This window comes from Ylistrum balloti, unplaced genomic scaffold (genome assembly GCF_031769215.1).
Source record: "Ylistrum balloti isolate Yb309-2 unplaced genomic scaffold, AGI_CSIRO_Ybal_v1 Utg369900, whole genome shotgun sequence".
Taxonomy (NCBI): Eukaryota; Metazoa; Mollusca; class Bivalvia; order Pectinida; family Pectinidae; genus Ylistrum; species Ylistrum balloti.
In genome coordinates, this window is record NW_026782028.1 from 586,173 (window position 1) to 606,825 (window position 20,653).

General features: G+C 32.9%; 1 protein-coding gene across 1 annotated transcript in view; it reads right to left on the reverse strand.

The window, feature by feature from the left end:
- Positions 1-19,906, reverse strand: part of LOC132546651 (chordin-like) — a 71,933-nt gene extending 52,027 nt beyond the window's left edge. The window contains exons 1-2 of the mRNA XM_060210373.1: positions 19,777-19,906; positions 3,961-4,061 (exon numbers count right to left, since the gene is read on the reverse strand). Coding sequence (XP_060066356.1) covers positions 3,961-4,061; positions 19,777-19,906 — 231 coding nt within the window. The remainder of the gene's footprint in view (positions 1-3,960; positions 4,062-19,776) is intronic.
- Between the last annotated feature and the right edge of the window lie 747 nt (positions 19,907-20,653).

The following is a 20,653-nucleotide window of genomic DNA, read 5'->3' on the forward strand; positions in this document are numbered from 1 at the left end:
TACACTCTACCTAATTCTATGTATTTTAAGTACTAAGTCATTCTATGTATTTTAAGTCAGTATAAGTCACTTTTATCCAACACCTTACTACACTCTACCTAATTCTATGTATTTTAAGTACTATAAGTCACTTTTATCCAACACCTTACTACACTCTACCTAATTCTATGTATACACTTACCTAATTCTATGTATTTTAAGTACTAGTCTATAAGTCACTTTTATCCAACACCTTACTACACTCTACCTAATTCTATGTATTTTAAGTACTATAAGTCACTTTTATCCAACACCTTACTACACTCTACCTAATTCTATGTATTTTAAGTACTAGTCTATAAGTCACTTTTATCCAACACCTTACTACACTCTACCTAATTCTATGTATTTTAAGTACTATAAGTCACTTTTATCCAACACCTTACTACACTCTACCTAATTCTATGTATTTTAAGTACTAGTCTATAAGTCACTTTTATCCAACACCTTACTACACTCTACCTAATTCTATGTATTTTAAGTACTATAAGTCACTTTTATCCAACACCTTACTACACTCTACCTAATTCTATGTATTTTAAGTACTAGTCTATAAGTCACTTTTATCCAACACCTTACTACACTCTACCTAATTCTATGTATAAGTATTATAAGTACTTTTATCCAACACCTTACTACACTCTACCTAAGTCTATGTATTATAAGTACTAGTATATAAGTCACTTTTATCCAACACCTTACTACACTCTACCTAATTCTATGTATTTTAAGTACTAGTCTATAAGTCACTTTTATCCAACACCTTACTACACTCTACCTAATTCTATGTATTTTAAGTACTAGTCTATAAGTCACTTTTATCCAACACCTTACTACACTCTACCTAATTCTATGTATTTTAAGTACTATAAGTCACTTTTATCCAACACCTCACTACACTCTACCTAATTCTATGTATTATAAGTACTATAAGTCACTTTTATCCAACACCTTACTACACTCTACCTAATTCTATGTATTATAAGTACTATAAGTCACTTTTATCAAACACCTTACTACACTCTACCTAATTCTATGTATTTTAAGTACTATACACTTTTATCCAACACCTTACTACACTCTACCTAATTCTATGTATTTTAAGTACTATAAGTCACTTTTATCCAACACCTTACTACACTCTACCTAATTCTATGTATTTTAAGTACTAGTCTATAAGTCACTTTTATCCAACACCTTACTACACTCTACCTAAGTCTATGTATTTTAAGTACTATAAGTCACTTTTATCCAACACCTTACTACACTCTACCTAATTCACTAAGTCACTTTTATCCAACACCTTACTACACTCTACCTAATTCTATGTATTTTAAGTACTAGTCTATAAGTCACTTTTATCCAACACCTTACTACACTCTACCTAATTCTATGTATTTTAAGTCTACTATAAGTCACTTTTATCCAACACCTTACTACACTCTACCTAATTCTATGTATTTTAAGTACTAGTCTATAAGTCACTTTTATCCAACACCTTACTACACTCTACCTAATTCTATGTATTATAAGTACTATAAGTCACTTTTATCCAACACCTTACTACACTCTACCTAATTCTATGTATTATAAGTACTATAAGTCACTTTTATCCAACACCTCACTACACTCTACCTAAGTCTATGTATTATAAGTACTATAAGTCACTTTTATCCAACACCTTACTACACTCTACCTAATTCTATGTATTTTAAGTACTATAAGTCACTTTTATCCAACACCTTACTACACTCTACCTAATTCTATGTATTTTAAGTACTATAAGTCACTTTTATCCAACACCTTACTACACTCTACCTAATTCTATGTATTTTAAGTACTAGTCTATAAGTCACTTTTATCCAACACCTTACTACACTCTACCTAAGTCTATGTATTTTAAGTACTATAAGTCACTTTTATCCAACACCTTACTACACTCTACCTAATTCTATGTATTTTAAGTACTAGTCTATAAGTCACTTTTATCCAACACCTTACTACACTCTACCTAATTCTATGTATTTTAAGTACTAGTCTATAAGTCACTTTTATCCAACACCTTACTACACTCTACCTAATTCTATGTATTTTAAGTACTAGTCTATAAGTCACTTTTATCCAACACCTTACTACACTCTACCTAATTCTATGTATTTTAAGTACTAGTCTATAAGTCACTTTTATCCAACACCTTACTACACTCTACCTAATTCTATGTATTATAAGTACTATAAGTCACTTTTATCCAACACCTTACTACACTCTACCTAAGTCTATGTATTATAAGTTGTGAAAAACAGTATTTATGATAGTTAAATGAATCGAAAGCTATTCAGTAAACTATCCATTGACATGATATCATTTGCCTATGCAACTGAATAATACATAGGGAAATACAACTACTGTAATGGATAGAAAAGTTGAGCTTCGGTTATGGAAACATACATGTATGTAGACCAGTTCATTACTCAATAAACCCTGGCATACTGTTTCTCGTTCATAATTTGTATAGAAAGATGAAATTCACTTGTTTACCTTTTGTACAATACTTTTATCACCACCTATGTAGAACAGTTAACAGTTATCTTCAGTATTATCTACTCGGGAAAGAATTTTTAGATATGCTAGACCAAAGGAGAAACATAGAAGTATTTCAACCCTGAATTCAACCATTTTTACCTCTTTCTCTTCTATCTCAGACCTGCCTATAATTCAGTAGTGTTTGTAAACCTATATATAAAATCATATTCGTTTAGATGAAAAATACTGACATTTATAAATATTTACAGACGGCGGCGAATTGCCCCATCCTTAACATACATATCGTTCGCCCATATTGTTTCAATAAGTAAACTGTATATTGATATTCATCAACATGAAAAGATTCTATTGCTCGTAACTTCATAAGAGATAATATATATAATCATCGTTGTGTACTAACATAGAACAACTTTGTTGTTAATATTCCGCCCCGTAGTACAATAAAACACAAATAAAAAAGTAAATATCGGGCAAAAAATGCAAATTGTCTAATTCAGAACTTATGAAGAGGAAATAGGACACGGTAGGTTTTCACTATAAACTGTAAACACAACATCCTTTTAAGATTGTTTTGTGGCTAAGTGTACAACAGCAACAATGGAAAGGGTACTAGATGTTGAAGGTTCTACATCACGACGATATGTGTTAAACTATGTTGTCTTAGAGACACCACGTTACCAATAATAACGGTTCTTGTAAGATAATGGAAATAGTCTGTTATGGAAACGTCACTAGTATAAAACTGTGGAACTAGGCCATTCAAAGAATTACAGTACCAAGCTAACACACTGTCACTTTAAGGTGAACCCATACCCCAAGTATGAAGTAACAATAACAAATGATGTAGAACATACTGCCCAAACGTTTTCTTAGAAGTAGGTCAAAGATCAAAACCTAGATCAGAGTGATCTACTGGTTTTTAATAAAAGACATCCGCCTCACAAAGGTGACCCCACACCCCAAGTATGAAGTTCCGGTGACAAGTAGTGAGATAGATAAATTTTTCGTTGATGTGGGTCAAAGGTTAAAATGTGGGCCATGCTGACCTACTTTGGATACATGACGTATCGCTCAGGTGGACCTATATCCATGTGAAGTTCCGATGACAAGTGATGTAGGAGATAGTGTGCGGACAAGATTAAGGAAGAACAGACGAATGAACCGTCGGACGAAATGTGAGACTATTGTCGTCTCTTAGGTTCCTGCTGGAGGTCAAATTAGCAAAATCTGAGTAAATGTGACCGCGAAAAAATGAACCATCGAAAAATGACATTATAACGGAGGAATAGGTTTTTTTTTATCTAGAATCATCAGTCTCTTTTAATACTAAATTAATATTTTCTTCTAAATTGCAGTATTAAGATATTAAATACTTACCGGTATACATTGACATATAAGACAATTCATTCTTCCATACGGCTCAATTGGTGGACTGAATTTCTCCTTTAGACGGTAATGTGTGTTACCCAATACACAACCTATAAACAATAAAGATATGGCTCAGTATAAAGTAAAAAATGCATTCCAAAATTGTCGGGGAATTCTGTAAAAGTTAAAATATCTAATGGTTAAAGATTGTAAAAAAGATACACGTGAAAAACACCTTCTATAAAAGCATAGTGTCAGATACAGTAAAGTCAACAACAAATGCATTATACTGTTGTTTAGTCCATGTGAGTGATGCTGAGAAGTGAGAAAATTTCAAAGTGATCGAAAGAAAATTTAAAATGAAAGAAATAGAATTAATATTAGTAGGTTACAAAAAATCAAATACAGTAAACTAGTAAATAATTTTGAGTATCAGATTATTGCAAAATCATAACAAAAGAAAGATTTTCACTGAGACTCCTGAAAAGGTAGAATGAGAATCAGACCATGTGTACAAATTATTGTACAACAGAAACACAAGTGATTAGGATATTTTCAAAACAAAATGTTAGAATTAGTTAAAGTAAGGCCCAATGATGAAGCATACTCCACCATACAGACGTTTCGTCCTTCCAAGACCCATAAGTGATAGATAATAAGGTCAAATTGTTAAGCCTGTGGCAACCGAGGAAAATCAAAATCGATCGAAAGAAACGTCAACAAGAGAATCGATACTACTTCTGAAAAATATGACCTGATGAATGTTTTACACTGAAATGACCAGATGCTCAAGTCAGATACGTGTTCATTGTTTCATGAATGACAACATCCATGTAACCAAAATCCATCAAAAGTTAGTGTCAGTGAGATAGGCAAAAAAGTGACACGATATTGTATCATAAAAGACATTGAAATTACATTTTTTGACAATTTAAGAGATAATTTTAATTAGGTAGAAAATCCTGTATCAATAAGATATTATTTCATATGTTAGTGTACATTTGTCTGCACATGCGCAGGATAATTGAAGATATAAAAAATATTGGAGTTAAATTTGAAAATATTTTCGATACAAGTGTTATATACCTTAATTTCATTATACATGTACTGTTTCAGGTTGATGGTGAAAGGTGTACGTTCAATTTTCATTATATATATAATGTGTAAGGGTGATGGTGGAATGTACACCTTCAAATTTCATTATACATATATAATGTATATGATGTATATATATATGTATATAATATATATATATATATATATATACATTATACCTTCCACCATTGACCTTACACAGTATATGGCTAAGATGACACAGTGGTGACTATCTGAATGACGGTATTCGATAAATGGTCAATGAAAATTAGTTTTTCAAACAGAGTCATGTTTTAATAGATGTTTGGTAGGGACACAGGAGACAAAACAGACATCCGTTTCACAAAAACATGTCGAATCGTTGAAACGTTCTGCATATGGAAAGAATTACGATTAGGGGCACCCTCGTGTATATTCCCAGCTGATATGAATACAGCATGTCGTCTGTATAAGAAAATGCAGGTGGTACCACGCTGAAATGGTATTTAATGTATCACAGCAAACCAGTTACTAGTTCTGTTACTGTAATAGTACTGTAAGGTAGAAATAAAAATATTCCGAACGTTACAAATTATCTTAATGGTGAAAAACTTCTCCTGTGTGATAGTAGAAAATCACGTTCCTGTGTCAAGGCCAAAACATTCAAAGCACGTTTTGAACTTATTTTGCTAAATCAGGTGCCTTTTCTAACGCTCCGAGTAGCATTCCTTACACATAGTTTCTGCTGCAAGGAACCGTACACTCAATGCTCCATTGCAGTATGCGAACCATTAACTTTAGTCGAGGGAGTGAAATAGACATCCATACACTACATTCCAAACAGCATTGACAGCTTAACAATTAATTAAGATTTTTGTGGTGTCGTTATACAAAATACTTAGGTAGTAACGTATTTCAAAACTAGGTGTTAATTTTTTTTTTCGAAAAATCTCAAACAATACTTTTAATTTGTTACCTTGGTAACGTGTTCGGTAAAACAACTGACAGTACGGTAATTTACATAAATATTACATGTACTTTTATAGTATTTTTGCTGCATTGTTAAATTAATCAAACCACGCTTAAATACTATTTTCGATTTTTTTTTATTTTGTAACTGATAGATGAATAGTTTAAAATCCTTAAACCATTCAATAATAACAAACATATATTAAATATAGATATGAAATATTATTATTCTAATTTTTAATTGTGATTTCTGGAATTATCATGAAAACTCTTATCCACAATGTCACTACTCATTATTCTGAATTTTTTTGAAAAAAATTATCATCTGAAAGATACGGAAATCATTTCTAAGAGATCGATATCTATTTTCTACAATATTCTCTAAATGTTTTGTTTTCTTTCATATTCTTTTTCTAACAACATGTTAAAACAATTACATTTATATGATATTATATATCGTTCAAAACGGGTAATAAAACTCTTCCCAAGCTAACAAAGCTTTCTCAGATCTTGAGTAGATGAAATATAAGTTACTCGTAACTTCTGGAGCAAAGGGATTACAACTACTAATTTACTTTACGATTCATAATTTCAACACCCCAGATGAACGGAAAAAAATTGTTACATGTGAAATTAATTACATTTTGTATATCATTGCAATATATATATATACCGGGTTACTGTATCTGCAGATTTTTGTGAATAACAGTGCCATGGGAAGGAAAAATAATTCTCGATTTTTTTTCATTTGTAGGTCTCACGAGTGTAAATACTGGAAAAATATTCTCCCCAAAAATAAAATGTATATCTAAATTATCATCCAACTCCAGTTCAAGATTATTAAAACATGATTTTATAATTGCAGGTATTTAAAGTTACTTTAAATCGTTTTTAAAACAATCATATCAATTTTATTTTCGCAGCAGGATGTTTAAGTCCACTGAGGTGGAAAATTTCAAAGATTTTCTTTCCTTGTTAATCATAAATTGTAAGACTGGTCATTTATCTAACCCGACAAATAATATCTATTTTTGTGATATTGACTAGTTTTTGTTACGAACTTAATAAAAAGCCCCCATTCAGGCACACGCTTCAAACATTTGTCAATTTCCCTGAATATGGAGTAAAAAAGATATTGTGATCATGATGTTCTATAGAATCAATCCAAAGAGCCCAAAAACTAAGGAATGATAAATTAATTAAATTGATTAACATATTAATTAACGGGATGCACTTTCGAATTAAAGAGCTTATAAATGAATGTTAAAAAGTATGTAGACAAACAAAACAACGAAAATAACATTATGTCAACGGAAAAAGAATCAAAACTCAAATTCAAAAGGGAAAAAAGGCAAAATATGAACAAAAAAAAGATTTACACTCAGACTCCTGAAAAAGGAAACGGAGAATAAAACCAGGTGTTCCGGAAAAGTAAGCGTCTTCTGTTTCATCGACAACACCCACCTTGTAAATCTAGGTCAACCCATGTAAGTAATTTCACGTTCCCAAATGAGAACAAGGTGAACAAATACGAAACCAATAGACGACTAACGAGCATCAAACACGTGCAATCACATATCGCATCAGGAAATAAAAATGTTCCCATTGAGATCATTATGACGACCGTTAAGCTTTCCCATCATTTTGATCAACCTCCTTTTCTCGAAATATTGTGTTGTGAGTTTGTCTGTCAATTACCATCATCATGCATGAGTCGTATATACGATAGATTTGGTTGGTAAAAATCTTGTTGTCTAAAGACGAGACATCAATATATCTTAAAGTGATCTATTTTGATAAGCTTTTGGAGGGGGGGGAGGGGTACATTTTGTACCCAAAGGTATACCAATAGTATGGTAACATGTAACTGCCATCTTCTTGTCGTGTTGTCATGATAATCTATCACAACAAATTGTCATTTTAACACGACTTTTCATGATAACATCGTGTTACGGCACTTTTAAAGTCGACTGGTCGTGATGATTACCGACATTTTGAATCGCCTTAGGTGTCATGACAACACGACTTTTTTGTCGTGATAATACTCGGAAATGACATAGATTAAAACTTTACTTTCTCTAGAAATAGACAGACACGTTATTCAGAATACCCTAATAAGTTACATTACATTAAAGGATGTAAGGCATATGAGACAGCTAACTGGCAATTCTTTTCTCTATCCAAAATGATGAGGACTCCCGAATGACGCGCCAATCTATTTAAGACAAAAGTAAAATTTCAACACAGGTCATTTTTCGAGTAATATCAAGACAAAAAGTCGTGTTGCCATAATTATCACGGCTAGTCGACTTAATAACACGCTTTATCACGATATCATCATAACAATTCGTGACATTGTGAAAATGTGCAGGAATAGATTACTATGACAACACAAATAAATGGCAGTTACACGCCACCATACTATTGTCTGTCAGAAGAAGTATATCTGTAGTACAAAGTACTGTATATGTATCTATTTTACCGTTTATCTTATTTTTTCTTAAATAACACGCTAACTGCAGTTTCTATATATAAAAGTAAATAACGTGCATGCGCATATTGATCGTGGCACAAATTTGCGGAAAATAGATAATACACAAAATATTGACTTTAAGCCATTTTAATTACATTTACTGGATAAGACATTGATTACAATGAAAAAAAATCAAAATGCTTCAAATCTCTTGTAAAACCGCGAAAATGTCAACTATCAATGAAAAGGTTTTCAGTATCTTAAAACGTATCTCAGTTTCTTAAAATGGCTCCTTTTTCCGTTTTCAAACCATCATCCGTTCTCGTCTAACAAAAGTAGAAGATACATAGAAGAGTATAAACTCGTGTAGAAAAATATATGAGAGGACAAAAGATATCTTTTTATTCACTTCTAAACAGTGTATACCTTAATCAGGAAATAGCAGGGAAACGGATGGAAAAAAAGCCTACTTTGTTACCTGAGGGAACAATGACCAGGTATTTCACGCGGTAACCTGTGAAATTGATACCAGTTATTACTTGAGGTAAACATTTAGTTAAACCTCGCTGTAGTTGTATAATGGATAACGCTATTGACATCAAACCTCTGATTATCTTCGTTTAACAAAATAGCAAACATGACCTTTAGCGCTTTTCTTTGTATGGTGAAATCACTATGTAAATGTGTCAATGCAGCTCAAACACAACAGTAGACTGGACTTACCCGTTTGCACTTGGTGATTTGTGTTCTATATAAAACGGCTTCACTATTAAAGGTTAAACAATATAATGGATTGACATGTTCAGGTGTTACTCATGGAATGGTATTTGTGTTATTTCATGGCTTAATTGACCGTGTGGAATGTTACAAGTGTTATCAAAGCGTAAAGTTTGCATCCTAACACACTCCTGTTCGCTGTTACGGGTGCGAGGGGAGAAAATCAAAATCAAAATAGGGAAGCCGGGGTATGATACCTGAAATACAGTAAGGCATCAATATGTAGCCAGACGTATGGTAGATTTAGAATGTACACAAATGTAATGTGTTAACATGTACACAGATGTACTGTAGTGTTAACATGTACACAGATGTACCGTAGTGTTAACGTGTACACAGATGTACTGTGGTGTGAACATGTACACAGATGTACTGTGGTGTTAACATGTACACAGATGCACTGTGGTGTTAACATATACACAGATGTACTGTAGTGTTAACATATACACAGATGTACTGTAGTGTTAACATATACACAGATGTACTGTAGTGTTAACATGTACACAGATGTACTGTAGTGTTAACATATACACAGATGTACTGTAGTGTTAACATATACACAGATGTACTATGGTGTTAACATATACACAGATGTACTATGGTGTTAACATATACAAAGATGTACTGAAGTGTAAACATGTACACAGATGTACTATGGTGTTAACATATACAAAGATGTACTGAAGTGGAAACATGTACACAGATGTACGGTGGTGTTAACATATACAAAGCTGTACGGTAGCGCTAACATGTACACAGAAATACAGTGTTAACATGTACTCAGATGTACGGTGTTAACATGTACACAGATGTACGGTGTTAACATATACAAAGATGTACGGTGTTAACATGTACACAGATGTACTGTAGTGTTAACTTGTACACAGATGTACGGTGGTGTTAACATGTACACAGATGTACTATGGTGTTAACATGTACACAGATGTACTATGGTGTTAACATATACAAAGATGTACTGTAGTGTTAACATGTACACAGATGTACGGTGTTAACTTGTTAACATGTACACAGATGTACGGTGTTAACATGTACACAGATGTACGATAGTGTTAAGATGTTCACAGATGTACGGTGTTAACATATACACAGATGTACGGTGCTAACATGTACACAGATATATGGTGTAAACATGTACACAGATGTACGGTGTTAACATGGACACTTGTTTACGGTGGTGTTAACATGTACACAGATATACTGTCATAACATGTACACAGATGTACGGTGTTATCATGTACTCAGATGTACAGCAGTGTTAACATGTACACAGATGTACGGTGTTAACACGTACTCAGATGTACAGCAGTGTTAACATGCACACAGATATATGATCTTAACATGTACACAGATGTACAGTGGTGCTAACATGTATACAGATTTACGGTGTTAACATGTACACAGGTGTACTCTGATGTTAACATGTACACAGATGCATGGTAGTGTTAACACGCTTTTCTTAAGAAATTTTAAGTCCTTTAAAACAAAAAAATTAAGACAAGGGTTTGCCTTCTTGTATCAACGTTTGAGTAGATTTATAGTCATTTCTTCAGGAAAACGAAAAGAAAATTCATTGTTTCATTTAAGCAAAAATGTAAACAACAGGATTTCGGTATGTTCTGGGCATTTGTTCACGCCTTCACTGTATGCGTGCTCCATATTATACAGATCGGCTGGAGCCAAGCGTGGCCGTCAGGCGTGGTAGACCGATTTGAAAACAATTATACATGTCAGAATATGATCTTCTTTAGAAGATCAGGTCGTCAAATTAAACACGACCTGGGGAGTCTGATTATAATGTTGACACCTGTCGCCCTGAGCGCTATATTATATTCCAGGTAAGTCAATAGGAACATTCTATTGGTGGGTGGAAATGCAAGAAAATAGTATCAAGCAGTATTTCTGATTACATATGTACATTGTTCATTCAAACAACAATTTGTAAACCAAACTTGATGTTTATACTGTATAATCATCTATTTTCGCGGGGCTTAATTTTCTACTTTTTCTTTCTTTTTTCTTTTTTTCTTATCATATTTTGTGGACATTCGGATAAATAAAGATCAGCTTATACTGGTTTCAACAATTCGTGGATGTATGAATTCGCAGGTTAAGCTCAACCAAGAAATCTACGAAAACAAATCAATTAATTGGTGAGCAGTCAACATGAACTTTTTTTAATTGACTCCAGATTCGAAAAGTAAATAAAGATGAAAATAATATATCAGAAGTAAATATGACTTTAGGAACGAAAAGTCACAGTAAATGCGACATTAGGAACTGAGAATTCACAGTAAACGCGAAAACAGGAACCGAAAAGTCATAGTAAACGCGAAATCAGGACCGAGACGTCACAGTAAACGCCACATCAGGAACCAAAATGTCACAGTAAACGCGAAATCAAGACCGAGAAGTCACAGTTAACGTGAAATCAGGACCGAGTCTTCATAGTAAACGCGAAATCAGGAACCAAAAAGTCACAGTAAACGCGAAATCAGGACCGAGAAGTCACAGTAAACGCGAAATCAGGACCGAGACTTCACAGTTAACGCGAAATCAGGAACCAAAAAGTCACAGTAAACGCGAAATCAGGCCCGAGAAGTCACAGTAAACACGAAATCATGACAGAAATGTCACAGTAAACGCGAAATCAAGATCGAGAAGTCACAGTAGACTCGACATCAGGAGCTTTGATTAGGCACCGAAAATTGAAAGTCGTATGTAACATCCATAAGCACAACAAAAGGAAGAAAGTCTTTTTTCCGATTTAAAGTAATGTACAAATATTTCTTCCCCGGCGATTTATTGTCCGTACTACGGACGTACAGAAAGGACAGACGGTATCCCCCACCCACCATTACGTGTGCACATATTAACTTTTTTGTGTGTGTCTTGTTTTAATATTATTATTAATAATACGTGCACGCGTCAGTTATTTCAAGTTCCGAACACAAATTTTAAAACTTGACTGAAACGTTTACACATCTTTTGATGGTTATTGGAGATTGTTCCATGAAACTTGATGAAAGGAAAAAGAAGATTTATACAACTTATGTTATCTATCAAAATCATATCTTCAGTAAGACTAATATCTAAACTCAACGTGTAAGTGGAATTATAACCCTGCCCTGGTAGAACGGAATTAAAAGTCAATAAAAGCAACTGGAAATAGCAGAAAATAGTTTAATCCTGTATACATAAATAGAGCAAACACAGCGCATCATACAAGCGAAACCCTTGTAAAGTACTAGCCGAAAAATACTGCTCGGCTAGAGAAAAAGTATCTTAAGCTCGATCGGTTGAGCGTCAAACTAGTACCCAGAGGTCCCTTGTTCGAAATCTCACGGAGGCATCGAAATAATGATCTCTGTTACATAAGGAAGAAAATGTTGCATATTTTATTGTGTGTGTAATTTACATTTTTTCATTATTTTTTTTTCTGTTCGATATATATTGATAGAAAGCTTGTTTTGTATTTTTTATATATAGGCCTACTAGATAGTTTTATAACAACTCTTAGTGTGTAAAGATAGCAATAGATTGGTGTGAATCGCTTCATTTTTTTACATTTTAATTTCAGTGAATGTGATAAGAAAGGTGTCGGTGATATGAAATTGCAGATTAGCAATCAACCGCTGACATCAACGTGTTCTTTACCCACGTAATTCTAATATAAATTTGCATAATTTGAAGTATAAAAACTGTTCCATTCATTGACTTAATGCACTGATCTGATACTGAGCGGCTTACAGCTATTATGCATTGCAAAATATAGACTGAAGCAAGATCGTGTTTCAAGATATCGCAACAACGAGACTTTATCGTGAAGTTTAGATCAATGTCAGTTTGTGAGTAGGTTAGAACACTCGATAACTGTTAGTACGAGCTACTTGTAAACATTTACACCAGTAGTGGCAGTGCGTTATTCTCCTGACACCAGCACAGATATAAACAGTCGGGTAACAGCCACGTGGGCGCGACTATTGTTACAAAGAGGGTACACGACCAGCAGAGATGTTGCCACATTGTTGATACGTGTTTTTCATTAAAATAGGCCTCATATATGCTAATATTATATTGATTTACTGACAGACGCAGTTGTAATTTTCAAAATGAGGACTTTGTATCTTGATTATAACGTCATATTTTTATAAAGTTGTAAAATTAATTGATATCTTTTATCGTGTGAGCGACATAACACAAATACATGTGATACATTGTTACATATGGTAGTGATCCGATTGGTTGTAAGTTCCCGATGTTTCCATTGTGACGTCATCAAGAGTATTGCGTCTGCTAAACTGTTACCTCACAAGAAATGGCATGAAATCGATATAATGTGACTTTAGGTTCGATATCAGCCAGAGATATCAGGATTTTTCGTGAATGCTTTATGGTACGAGTTTAAAATTACGGGTTCGTTGTTGATGAAATTCGTCAGTAGATAATATTTTTTTTTAAAATCTAAGTTAGCTCTCCAGAATCACGCTAACATGGAAACTGTTAAAATTTATGTAAAGAACATCATATCCCTTATATTATTAGATTATCCATTTTGAATATATATATAATATTTGATATATTTTTGTTGTAATCGCTCTATGTCATATCTAAGGTGATTTTATGAACTTGTATTTGCCGAGTCCTAAAAGGACGAAACAACTGTATGATGCGTTTCGTTCATTACATGGCTTTATCGTATCTAGTTCTATATTTGTATTGAAAGGCGCTTACTTACTTCTATGTCTGCCGAATCTTAGAAGGGCGAAACAGATATTTAATGCAGCTGAATCTATCATTTTTCTGCAATTAATCTACTTCTAAACTTGTATTGAAAGGCGCTTCCTAGAAGGACGAAACAGGTGTTTATGCAGCTGAATCTATCATTTTTTCTGCACTTAATTTAACTCTAAATTTGCATTGAAAGGCGCTTACTTACTTCTATGTGTGCAGAGTCCTAGAAGGACGAAACAGCTGTGTGATGCAGTTTAATTTATTGTTTGGTAGTACTTAGTTTATTCTAAATATAAATAGAAAGACGTTATCAGCTTTTCCTGTCTTGAACAATCCTATCATGTAAAGCACATTTTAAATAAAAAATGAGATACCTTTTCATGATGTCATGTGTTCTTAAAATATACTGCTTGAACCTTATGGAACACTGTTTGTTTCATTATGTACAGTTACCCCCCCCCCCCCCCCCAAAAAAAAAAAAAAAAAAAATAGAAGGGGGGGGGGGGGGGGTAATAAAATAATACAAGCATTAAACAAATAAATTAATTAGATAAACGAAATGATTGAAATGTCTTTCAGATAAAATCATTAATGACAAAAATATTGAAGAAGCATGTTAATTGTCTTGATTCAAATTTTGATTTATCGATCCTAGATTGTGAAGTTTTCTATCAATTCAGTGAAAACGGAAACAGTATCAAGAACAAAACAGAGTCATTTTAAGTCTGGATAAAGTTTGTGTTTTCCTGTCATAGATAGCTCAACTGTATAGTATCTAACACTTAACTATTTCTCTGCTGATCTGACGGCGTTATGGCGAATCTTCTTATGCTTTTTTGGATTATTTTTGCCAGCACTGAATTCCCTGACAAAAGCTAGCTTGTATTCATAAAGTAACAATACATCCCTGGAGTTATTCCGTGTTACATATAACTATATCTTACGCAAGTTAAACAATGTCAAAAAGCAAATGTTTAAATTGTATTTGATTATCTCCCTTGACAGTGATTGACTACGTCATCTTTATCACGGCATAATTTTCTGGTAATCGGTCTGTGACATGAATTAATCTTCTATGGAAATTTTTAGCGAGGCGAACGTTTCACATTCGAAAAGAAAGGAACTCGTGTTTAACATCGTACCTGTTCAGAAAATGATTGTTAAGTTTATCAATACTTCAATGCAAAATGTTGGATTTCATGATCAAATAAACATATTTATGCCCTCCATTGTGTCCCTTCCATTGTTCTTATCTGGAGAACATGACATTACTTGCATTTAAACTCGATAGATATTGCCGATGAAGTATCGGACACTAACGCTTCCGGAACAGATGGTCTTATTGACTTTCCCATAGCTACCATTAAAATACTTCATGTGTTCATATTAAATTTAGTTTAACTCTTTTATCCTAGAGAAATGTTTTTGTTGTGTTTATTTGTTTGTTTGCAATTTTTTACTTCCTACCTGCCTTAGAAAACTTGTCAAACAAACAAACAAACAAATACATTTTATTTTATTCTTTGTTTCATCTTGATAGTTGTTTACTGTATATACTGTTTTCCTTGATTGTTATTTTTTCGATCTTTCTGCATTTCTGATGAAATTACACAACATAGGAAGGAGTGGTGATATATATATATATCAGAATGTTTTATCAGAACTTTTTCTACTTCTTTCTAAATTCATTTTCAATCTTTCTCTGAACAGACCATGTACACATTACTGTTGCTATTTTTGTATTTACATATTTAAACATTTTTCTATATAAATCTGTGTTATTGCATGTATAATTTCATATAAAATATACTAAAATTTAATCGACCATACTTTATGAAATATGTAAATCCACAATTCATTTTATATTAATTTAATTTTGAATATTAAAAGCATTAGCCGTTTTTTACGGTTCATGGACAATTTGTTTTCATGGATGTTCATAAAACTACTTCGATGAAAATGATAAATTAATTCTAGTTATTTAGTCAAACGTTTGACATATGTCTGTAATGAAAATGACATTTTATTTTTATATGGTATCTGGAGTGTTTATATATTAATTATTAAACTGCGATAAAAGTAGATTGTTATCTTGAGATAATCTGGGTTTTACAAAAGCTTGTCTTATTGTAAAAAGACAATCAAACACCTGAATGACTTGAACATAAGGAAACATATGTAAAGTTTAAACGGACGCTGTTTTTTTCCGTCAAGTGATTGACTTCTCTCTGTAAGTAGCAGACACACTTCTAAAATAAAAAAAAAGATGCTTTACAGTAAACTTGAATGGATTTTCAAAATAAGTGCAGGAAATAACACGTTACTTTGAAAATGGAACATACAAAAAAAGAGAACTTGTTTCACTTTTTTTCTAGATTAACTTTTTTCAGAATACATTTTGATATCAGAATACATACAGTGTAAAAAATCATTGTAATTTTCTGTAGAAACCTTTTAGAATGTGATGATGTTTCCCCAAAAAACAGAACACAAGGATGTGAAATTCTTCAAATTTGAACCGTTAAACTAGAAAAAAAAAGAAGACAAAAAAGAGTTGAAATCAAAACGTATATTTGTATCAGGGCTGATATGATTACGGATAAATGATAGGCACAAGGCAACTTTAATATTGAGATGAAAATAGGCACTGCAAGGTTTAACATTATGATGATATGTAACCAGTGTCTGATACCATCCCACGAGAATACCAACGATCTCTAGCGGGGACACAGAGTGCCACAACTGTTTAGCCCCAGGAAATGATAATACTATCGATAACGTTGTTTTATACATGTCAAACGTAAATGTGGGATTTGATGTGAATGGTAGACAACAGAGAGCTATCTAAATATAAAATGGCTTCTAGGTGACATAATTCTTTGATTTATACCTTTTTAGCCCCCCCCCCTTCACCCCCTCTCTCCCCTCTCCCCTCTCCCCCTTTCGGTTCACACATGGATATCTAAAAGCGGCTTTGGTTCATACGTGGACAATCAAACGGTTGGACTGATACATTTTTAATTAATGTATATATTTAAAAACATGTAAGTGGTCTGTGAAGTATGTATACATATATACAAAAGCGAGCTTACAAGAAATGTATATATACTTTGTGAAATCTGATACATTTTTAGATGGTTCTTTGTCATAGATTTTTTTTTCGTTTTCACTGCTTTTATTTTCCATAGCATACTACTTTTTTATGAACTTAATACACTAGCAACGAATTATACACCAGTTTGCCTCAGGAAGACATAAAACTTGAAGACATTTAAAAGAAAAGAGCAAAACATGTTCTTTTTTTCTAATGAAAATAAAACACATTTTGTCAACGGGAAACTGCGATTTGTCGACTCTAAAACAGGCAAAAACGTGTTAAATATTTACATTATATTCACATTACATAAAGTAGGAAATTTGTGTGGAAAGACTTAATGTTCCGAGAACTTGATTACAAAATTAAATGGGTAGATAAGAGAGGAATCAATTATACATGGCTAGAAAAAAAAAGTTTTTTTTACAAGACGTCTTCAACAAATTACCAGTTTACCAGTAAAGCATCCGTATATCACGATACATGAAAATCTTACATTCATGTATAACCTTGAGGACAATACCAGATTTATTTGAGAATACAATCTGCGATGAAATGCTCAAATGAAGGCGGTAACGAACAAATTAAAAGAATCTATATATGAACTTTTCTCATTTGTAATTTAAAATAATATGTTCTATATGGCTCATCCGATGTCATAGATGTGTTGCTTATCACTCAAATAACTTATCAGGTCGTGTCCAAATGTTTAACGCTAATCATTAAAATATCCTGATAATATCATAACTATGGTATAATAACCGGATAATATCATGCTTAAACTATTTGTAACTAGCATAATCAGATAATGTAATTAATAGGATACTGATTAATAAATAAAATCGGATAATGTCATAACCATATCATTCATTGCTAGAACAACCGGATATTATCACAACTTTGTGATTCATAACTAAAATAACCGAATAATGTCACGATTATATAAATAATTACTAAAATAATCGGATAATGTCATTACAATGTCATTTATTACTAAAACAGTCGGATAATATCATTACTACGATGTATGCAACTGGTATTTCAAGCCAATTCATAACTGTTTTTTATTGTAAAAGCAGCCTTATAATATCATAAATATGATGTAATTGATTGAGATAGCCCTTTTCTGTGATACTAATGGCCTTTTATCCGAAATAACCATGTCGTTGGGCTTATGAACCTTATTTTCGTTTCGGTTTTTACCTTACAGTTTTAGATGGACTCAGAATTCTAAGACGTTTCACAGAGTCTCTACCCGTTTACAGTATCTTTGAAAGCGAAGAATGCTATAGATGTCATTATTGTATCTACGTACAGTGTTATTGATTTGTGAAGTTGTAGTATTTCGGAGTAAATTACGATGTATGAGACAAGAAATATGGAAATCGCTTTTGCGCTTTTAAAAAATTTGTCTTCTTCTATTCGTTGGCACGATCTTGTAGAAATGGAAGTCTAAAAAACTCGCAGGGTAAGACATACTTATAATGAATGATATTTCTAAAGATGTTAAGACAATGAACGAGTTACAGGTAAATTCCATCTGATAACACAGTTTTTATTGTTTAACGAAATAAAGACGAGATTTTCATATTGTCTCCTGAAAGACCGAAAGTCCAAAATAACTGACAGAAAATCAATTAAATATTAACACGAATTGATATATATTGAAGATGACCAATATATATACGAAATTTGATATCATTTTTATTACTGGATCAACAGGAGGCCTCTGAAATGTTGGAGAGTCAATCAACTATGTTCGACCAGAACGTGAGGCGGTGTGTATGTCAGCATTAACATATGACGAAGTCGTAGATATTCACCTACATCTTCATGCGTGTAGTTTTAAATCATTTCCATTAAATTCCATCTAGGAGTTGAATTTGAAAGATTTTTAATCTAAAAGACTTATTGGTCGATAATTTAGAGAATATGGCACTAATAACGGATATTTGTAAGTACAGTCATGTGTTATTGCAATTGTATAGTATAATACAGGAATATATATACATATGTTATTGCAATTGTATAGTATAATACAGGTATATATATGTTATTGCAATTGTATACTATAATACATGTATATATATACGAAAAAATGTATATGTGCCCGGATTCCTCAGTTAAACTACCTAGTATTACGTAAGTGTTCAATGTCATTTAATCTTAATTCGAGTTCAGTTCTATACACATATCTTAAAGTGAATAAAAATATCACCTCACTTTTTTTAGTCGAAAATTACATGATGTTTTGTTTCATAGCATCGTGTATAATCGCAGTAAGCTTACAACTCGTTGATAACCAAAGCTTCCGTATACTGCCCATTAACCTATAAACAATTCTTAAAGCCTTAATGGCATCAGATGTTGTTCCACACAGTCAATCTGTGTTGTTATTGTATCGATTTATCGGATCAATTAGTGTAATCGTTACAATTAACAGATCGATAACGGTTCAAAACGCTTGTGGTGTACATGTATTATATTTTTGCAATATTGTACATGTCATAGATGAGCCATTGATAGACGCTGTATCAAAGAAATCTTGTCACGTTACATATGTATAAAGGCAATTCTAGATTAGATTTGAAACATAACCTAAGGAATGAAACTAAATTCTAAACAGCATTTGTCATTTTCTATCATTGATATATAAAACATTGATAATATTACAAGCATATCTTACCTGGTACGGGGTTAGGGTCTACCCATTCCTTCAGCGCGGATAATGACGAAAATCGGTCCCCTATTCTAGCAACAACACAGACCAACAAAGAAAGACACATGTATCCGAAGAAAACATCAGCCGATTTCATTATTCCAAATCTTAATAGCACAAAGTTACATCCAATTCGTCAAGAGTAAGTGCACGTGTATTTAAACACACGTGTAGCCTCGGGAAATGTGTCTCGTCGATGTCACCTTTAACTTTAAAGACAGATTTCAGGTGTATGATTTTAACTCACATGTTTTTCCGCAAAAATATACTTTCCCTGTATAATCCTCGTGTTATGCCATGAATTGTTTACATTAAATCCTTACGTAGATGTTATTCCACACACTTTTCAGTTCAAGTATAAGCATCATAAAAGACATTGCATATATAGCGGGAGCGAAAAAATCTCGGCTTCCGTAGTCTATTTGGCCATGTCGAATTTGCTGCTGTGAGATTGGGGAAACGTTGAATATATGTGCTTATATATTGAAGAGAGAGTGTGTGTGTATATTTCGCACTGTAATATTCTCAAGTGGAGCCCTTTTAGTTTACACTGTAAAGAAAAGGGTGTGAAAGCGAACAAGTACTGAAGTCCTGTGATAGATAACGAAAAACCCGGGTCTACACAAACCGCTCAAACCCTCGCGTGCTTTGTCTCGTCAGCCACAACGATGAATGGAAGAAAGGCAAGGAGCCGTGTATTGTGATTGGCCCTCACTTGATAAGCAAACGCGCGGAGGAGGAAATTGAGAATAAAAAAAAATGTTGAATGGGATTTTATTTACAACACTACAATACACAAAAGTATTAATTAAATCGAATTAATTCCACACCGACACTTTGAGTG